Here is a 7006-nt window from a genome sequence, read left to right as displayed (position 1 = left end):
CCAGATTCAAGTGATTCTTCTGCTTCAGCCTCCTGAGTAGCTGGGATTACAAGCACGTGCCACCACAACCAGCTAAGTTTGTTTTTTTAGTAGAGACAGGATTTCACTATCTTAGCCAGGATGGTCTCAAACTCCTGACCTCAGATAATCCATCCCCCTCAGCCTCCCAAAGTGCTGGGATTACAGGTGTGAGCCACTGCGCCTGGCCTCCACAATCACTCTTCAAGTTCATCACTTTGGTTCAGTTTCTTCACAGCACTAAACTCACTTGTTCAACTACTGGTTTATGTGTTTATTTGCTATTTTCTGTTCCCCTCCACAATGGAGGATCCATAAGAGCAGGGGCCCTGTTTGTTTTGTTCATGCTATATCCCCAGACCTGGGACCAGTTAGGTGCACAATACATATTTGTTGAATGAATGAATGAGAATGGTAGTCTTTTGGTTCCAAGGTTTATTGACAATTACTCATCTATTTTTGACTCCCCTGGTCCCGGCCCCCAAACTCAATCAGTCTCCCTACTCCAGGCTTCACTGTAGTCCCAGAACGTAGGAAGTGGGACAGGATAGACTTTAACATCATCCAGGCCTCTGGTTTCCAAAGCATTTTTTTCTTTAATGCAATAAAACCATTCCTTTAAAACTCAAAATCTCTCACAGAACCCCTACATATCAAATATATAAAGCAGGAGCTGCCCTTGATGAGGGAAAATATGTGAGGCTTATGGCTCTGACAGTTTGACATTCACTGCTCTCCTTACTTCAGTTACCTCATGGTACAGATAAATGGGCTGGGCCCAGAGAGGAGCCATGACCTGTCCTGGGACACACAGCCACTGAAGCCTTCAGTCCAATGCTCCTTCCACAGCACCACACTGGATTCTGGAGTCTTTCCAGCCGGGCCAGAGGAAGCTGCAACAGTGCCATGATGAGAGCTTCTGGGTCTTCTGGTACCTACCCTCTCAGACTGCTGGTCCTAGGGTCATGTGAGGGGATGGCTGGAGGGTGGACTAGAAATGCAGGGGGGTTGGGTGGGGAAGCCAGGTGTCTTTGTTGGAAGGCCAGTGGGACTGGGGGATTGGGGGCTGGATGGCTGGGAAGGACTTCCCAGGCCTGCAGTGGTCTCTCCTTTCCTCAGGATAAGGCTGCTGAGCTCCTGGAGCAGCTGTTCCTCCAGGGACCCCCGTGCCTGGGGACTGCTCTTTGAAAGGGGGCCCGGAGGGGGCTCAGGTAGCCTCTCCTCCTGGCCCAGGGTGCTTGACTTGGACAGAAAGGGTTGATCCAAGGACTTCTGGCTGGTAAGGGGGTTCTCTGGCTTCACTGTCCACTCCCGTGTGGTGGAGAAAGAGGTAGAAGTGTCCAGGGTCAACTCAGGGAAGGCCCCTACTTCTTCATACACCGGCTCCTCATACACAGGCTCCTCCAGCTCCTCTTGCTCCTCCACAGACCCCTGGGATGACTTCATCGGCTGAACGGGAATGGGATGGCAGGAGTGGGCACAGAGTTAAAGTTACCAGATTATTAATCACTAACATTTACTGAGCTCTTCCTCTGGGCCAGATGCTGTAAAATACTTGGCATATATAATACTAGAACAACCCTGTGGAGAGGGTTACACTACAAAAGAGTCAACTGAATGCAAAGGGGTTAAGTTGCCCAGCATCACATAATGAGTAAATGGCAGAGCTGGGGTTTGAACCCAGGTCTGTCTAACTCCAAAATGCATTCACTTCATCACTTTCCTTCTATTTCACAGATTCTGTGACAACTTTCCCCTTTTTTTTTTTTTTTTTTTGAGACAGTTTCACTCTTGCTGCCTAGGCTGGAGTGCAGTGGTGTGATCTCGGCTCACTGCAACCTCTGCCTCCCAGGTTCAAGTGATTCTCCTGCCTCAGCCTCTCAAGTAGCTGGGATCACAGGCATGCGCCACCACATCTGGCTAATTTTGTATTTTTAGTAGAGACGGGATTTTACCATGTTGATTAGGCTGGTCTTGAACTCCTGACCTCAGGTGATCCACTCACCTCAGCCTCCCAAAGTGCTGGGATTACAGGTGTGAGCCACTGTGCCCGAACTTTCTCCTTTTATTACCGCACCTTATACCTCTCATTTTCCTCATTCTTTCTGGCCTCCTCTCTCTCTCTGTCCTGTCACGCTCCCTCTCCCTTTCTCTCTCTCTCTCTCCTCTCTCCCTCTCTCTCACACACACACACACATACCCACCCTGATGGCCCACACACACACACACCCCCGATGGGCTACACACACCCACCCACACACACACACACACACACACACCCCGATGGCCTACACACACCCTGATGGCCTACATGAGGAAAACAGAGCACATCCGGGGCTCACGCAGCACAGAGGAACACAGGGTTGACAGGCATACTGCTGGAGCAGGCACAATACTCACAAAGAACATGGACAGGGTCCTCCGGTTGTGTAGTTGCCGCTGGACACAGGTGGGGTGGGGACAAGGGGAGGGAAAGATATAAAGACACAGTGAGGACTAGCAACAGGAGACAGGAGTGGTGAATGGGGGTGAAGAAGGCAGAAGGGAGGGGGACAGTGAGCATAGGGTGGCACCAGGCTAGCAGGCACACCACTCCCTACTGCAACGTGCCAAGGGTTACAGCAGGAATCAGGGGTTGGGGCAGACTGGGGTGCCTTACCAGGGTCTGATTGGCAGAGAGGAGGGTGGCTCCACTGTCATCCCCACGGATAGGCAGCAGAGGCATAGTGCCAAACTTCTGACGGGCAAGGTCGGAGGAGGAACGGCGTCGTAAGACCACTGGCTGCTGGTCATCGTGCTGGTGGGAGCGTGAGGGGTTGGCACCAGTGGGCATGAAAGGCACTGAGGAGGATAGCTGGGCCCCAGGGGGACCACAGACCCAGCCCTCAGCCTTTTCCTTCCCCTCACCTGGGCTTTAAGGATGCTGGTGGTCCAATCCCACATCTCATCCTCGTCAGTGCAGGACAAGTAGCTGGGGTGATCAGAGTGGAATCAGAGGGAGAGAGAGGGTCACAGCTATAGGAATGGAGCATAGAAAGAGGGAGGAGAAAAGACAGAGTGCAGAGCTGGGCCAGAGAAGCCAGGGCAGGAGGTACTCACAGGTGCATCTTCTCCAGTATCAATGTGAAGCCCCACCTGGGAGACAAAGACGAACAGTGATGGGGCAGTCAGAAAGGGCAGGGGGGTGAAGGCAGGAAGGTCGTGGAAGTGTGGGCTGGGGAAGAAAACTCACGGTGTTGGGGGCTTTAACTTCTTGCGGATTCCCAGGAAGACTTTGGCACCTTCCAAAGGCCACTCCCGTTCTGGTTTAGAGCTCTGAGAACAGAAACAGAGTCAGTGAGATCGAGAGATGAGAAATCATGGTTAATGAGGTCAAGATGTCATGGAAGCAATGGGGTTTGTGGTCACAGGGTCTCAGAAGTAGGGGGCAGAAAAGCAATGAGATTGATGAGAGCATGGGCTGTGGAGTCAGAGGGTGGGTGCAGTCATGGCTCCTCTCCATGGCCACCCAGCATCCCACGCCTCTGGCCCCAGGGCCTCACTTTCTTCTCCTTGAGTAGCAGCAGGCAGCGGCCACGCAGCAGAAAGAACCTCTCCTGGAAGCGGCTTCCCAGCAAGCGCGGTGGCTCCTCACGACACCGCAACAGCCCCACCCGTGGGCTCTCACGTCGGATACCTGGGCACAGATGGGCAATCATGGGTGGAGGGTGCTAGGGGAGAGACCTGGGGGGTGCTGGGCAGAGGAAGGAGGCTCACCTGTGAAGAGGCAGCCGGCTTGGGCCAGGGGGACTTTTTTCAAGAGCAGGGAGGCTGAGCAGGGCTCTGGGAGCTGGCACCATTGTAAGGCCTGCTCTAAGACCTTTTCCTTGGGATGCAGTGGCCGCTCTTAAGGGGTAAGGTGAGGGTATATATCAACCAGAATATTCATACTAAGCCCTCACCAGTCCAGCTCTCACCAGTCATTCATTCATCCATTCAATTATCCAACCACAGACATTTATTTTTCACTGTCTCTATGCCAGGTACTGTGCTGGCCCTGGGATACAGTGGTGAGCATGATACACATGGCCTCCCTTCACAAAGCACACAGTCTAGTGAGGGTAGAGGCACAAAATAATTGCAGACAAATAATTGCTTTGCAAGAAACAATAAGCTGAGCGAGCAACAGCACAGCAACTGAAATAGGGTAGTCAGGCAAGACCTTTCAAAAGTGGCACTTGAAGATGAGACTCAGAGATCTGAAGGATTAGGAAGAGCAAGCCATCCTACGATTGGGTGATAGATTTCAAGCATGACAATATGCAAGAACAAAGGCTGTCAATCAGGAAAGATGTATTTGGGGAAGTAAACAGCCAATGTAGCTACAACGAAGAGGATAGATATAAGAACAGGTGATGTGAGATGAGGCATGGAGGACGTAGGGGCAGACATTCAGGGCCATGTGGGCCATGGTAAGGGATTGGAATGATACTTTAAGTTCAATGGGAAGCCACTGAAGGGTTTTAACCATAGGAAGGATATGAGCTGATTTATGCTTGAAATGTTCACTTTGCTGCTGCGTGGAAAATTGATTGTAGGGAGGCAAGCATGGAACATTGTCCAGCTATCCCCTTTCTGGGGCCACGCATTTTAGTGGTTACTGTTGACAAAAAGATAATGGTGACTTCAGCTAGGATGGTGGTAGCAGTGGAGATGGAGAGAAATGATTGATTCTAATGGAATCGACAAGACTAGTTGGTGAGTTGGGTATGAAAATGACACAAAGGGAGGAGTCCCAGAGGACTCCCAGGTTTCTGGCCTTAATCACCAGGTGAATTGTGCTACCATTTACTGAGTTGGGAAAAACTGGAGAATGGCCTAGACTTTTTTTTTAGGAAAGGGGACTAGAAACCATCTAAATTGGTCTTAGATGTTTTACATTTGAGTTGGTTGTCAGAAGTGGCGGTGTCGAGTCGGCATTTGGATATGTGAGTCTGGAGCTGAGAGGAGAGATGTGGGCCAGAGATATAAATTTGGATGTCGGGTTATTAATGGCATTTAAAACCATGAGAATAGGTTAGTTCATCCAAGGAGAAATGTAGATAGATAAGAGAAAAGGGCCCAAGATTGAGCCGGGGGTCTCTCCAACATTTGGAATCTGGGCAAAAGAGGAAGAGAAGCTCCCTTTAATGTAGAAGGTAAACTACAAGCTTGTGGGGGTCACTAAGGCCAAGATGGAAGAATACTGAGAAAGAGGGAGTGAGTCAACTGTGTTGAATGTCCCCTCGCATGGATGAGTGGATGAGTCCGCTGTATTTTGGTAACATGAAGTCACTGATGACCTTGACCACACAACCACACACAGGCATATATACATGCGTGAACACACAGGCATGGTCATACTCACCCAACTCCCCATGCTCGCGAATCTCAAAAGTCACCCACAAGTCCATCCCAGCTGCTGTCCCCCGCATCTCCAGTACCTGGTTAGTCAGCTCCTCAGCAGTCAGGGTTGGGGACACCTGGGGTCAGGGCAAGAGCAGAGAACCCATGCTGGTCAGGCCATTGCCCCTGGAACCTCACTATCCTCTTACTTCCCCTCCAATCCCCTCGGGACCAACCTTCAGGGTGACACAGTTGTCTGGGAGCTGCTGTTCTATATAAACTTCCATGATGAGGTCTCCAGCCTGAGACAACTGAGGGGAGGGGTGAAAAAGTCAGAAGGACAAAAAAAGGATGCAAAAGAAATCAAAGTCAGAGGGTTCCTCGTGTTGCCTCATAAGCGATTCTTCCAACAAAGATCTCCTCCCAACCCCAATGTCACTCAGGCTCTTAAAAGGGAGAACTCTGGAAGTGGCAAAACTGCATCTTTAGGCTGCATATGTACTCCCCAAGGCATCAGAGTGGTTGGGAGGACAGATGTGGAGTCAGACTGCCTGGTCTCTTCCACTCGCTACAGAGTGACCTTGAATAAATGACCCTCTGAGCCTCAGTTTCTTTATTTGAAAAAAATGAGACTATCTACTTCATGGAGTTGTATGATACTAACATGAGATTAGAGGTGCTTGGAATATAATAAGTCCTCAGTTATGTTTGCTATTATTTTTATTATTATTCTCACTGCTTTGTCTGATTTTACTAACTCCTCCTTGGATCTCTTACACTTAGTAGTAAGGTCTCACTTGATGCTCCCACAGAAAACCAAAACAAACTATCCAGTGTCAAGATTATCACCAGGAAGAATCCTCATGGTGGAACAAATGGAGCAAACCATAACCAAACCCCACTCCCCAAAGTACTTCTCTCATTGGATTTCCTCTGTCTCCCAGAGAGCTGAGTGCTAGTGTCCCGAAGGACAGGCTGGAAAGGAAACTTCCTCAGCTGGGCAGAAAGTCAGCTTCCTGTCCTGATGTCTCCTCCTGCCGCATTCAGGAGACTAAGGTCAGGACGAGTTACCTGCACATCCTTCCAGGTGGTGATAAGACTGACCTCCAAGTCAATCTGAGCTACCTGGTCAGAATCGATCTGTGAAAGAGACAAAAGAGAGTGTTGAGGTGCTGGAAGAGGATCTGCAGGGAAGATCTCAAGGCCAAGGAGGACCTGTTTAAAAGGGCTGGAGGCCAGAAGAGCTAAGAACCAGGGTGTGAGGATGTTAGAAGTGAGGTTGTGGGAGAAAAAGGCCCAGGGTTCTGGGAGGTGGTTCCTGGTGTAGTGGGCCACCAGAGGCCTGGGCTGGGGGCTTGTTGGGGTGAGCAGGATCCAGAGTCTCTGGGTCCTGTGAGGGTAGGGGAAAGGGATTGTGAGTTAGAGGTCAGGAAAGTCTTACATCAAAGACAGAGATGTAGCCGTCAATGAGCTCCTGCAGCACCCGAACCTCATGTTCCCCCCGCCCATCCGTCTGGAACACGCTGGGCGCAAACAGCAGAGCCAGGTTCCGCGTGCACATCTGGTTTAGAGCCGCACATTTCTGCACCCTGCAGAGGGGTGCCAGGGTCTTCATCAATGTAGC

At 50.5% G+C, this 7006-nt stretch overlaps 1 protein-coding gene across 5 annotated transcripts in view; it reads right to left on the bottom strand.

Annotated features, from left to right (window-relative positions):
* Positions 1–436: 436 nt before the first annotated feature.
* The window catches only part of LOC105466976 (ArfGAP with RhoGAP domain, ankyrin repeat and PH domain 3), a 29020-nt gene continuing 22450 nt past the window's right edge, over positions 437–7006 (bottom strand). For 3 of the 5 annotated variants that reach the window (XM_011716228.3, XM_011716232.3, XM_011716233.3), the window contains 12 exons: positions 6824–6971; positions 6454–6522; positions 5619–5693; positions 5405–5519; positions 3775–3903; positions 3561–3694; positions 3251–3333; positions 3118–3153; positions 2926–2989; positions 2678–2815; positions 2419–2457; positions 437–1467 (listed from right to left, as the gene is read on the bottom strand). In XM_011716228.3, the coding sequence (XP_011714530.2) occupies positions 982–1467; positions 2419–2457; positions 2678–2815; positions 2926–2989; positions 3118–3153; positions 3251–3333; positions 3561–3694; positions 3775–3903; positions 5405–5519; positions 5619–5693; positions 6454–6522; positions 6824–6971 (1516 nt within the window). In that variant the 3' untranslated portion in view covers positions 437–981. The remainder of the gene's footprint in view (positions 1468–2418; positions 2458–2677; positions 2816–2925; positions 2990–3117; positions 3154–3250; positions 3334–3560; positions 3695–3774; positions 3904–5404; positions 5520–5618; positions 5694–6453; positions 6523–6823; positions 6972–7006) is intronic. The other 2 variants (XM_011716229.3, XM_011716231.3) reach the window with 2 other exon arrangements.

The sequence above is a fragment of the Macaca nemestrina genome, chromosome 6 (assembly GCF_043159975.1).
Source record: "Macaca nemestrina isolate mMacNem1 chromosome 6, mMacNem.hap1, whole genome shotgun sequence".
Classification (NCBI taxonomy): domain Eukaryota; kingdom Metazoa; phylum Chordata; class Mammalia; order Primates; family Cercopithecidae; genus Macaca; species Macaca nemestrina.
Note: the sequence above shows the minus strand (reverse complement) of the source record. Positions and strands in the feature narration are given on the sequence as shown.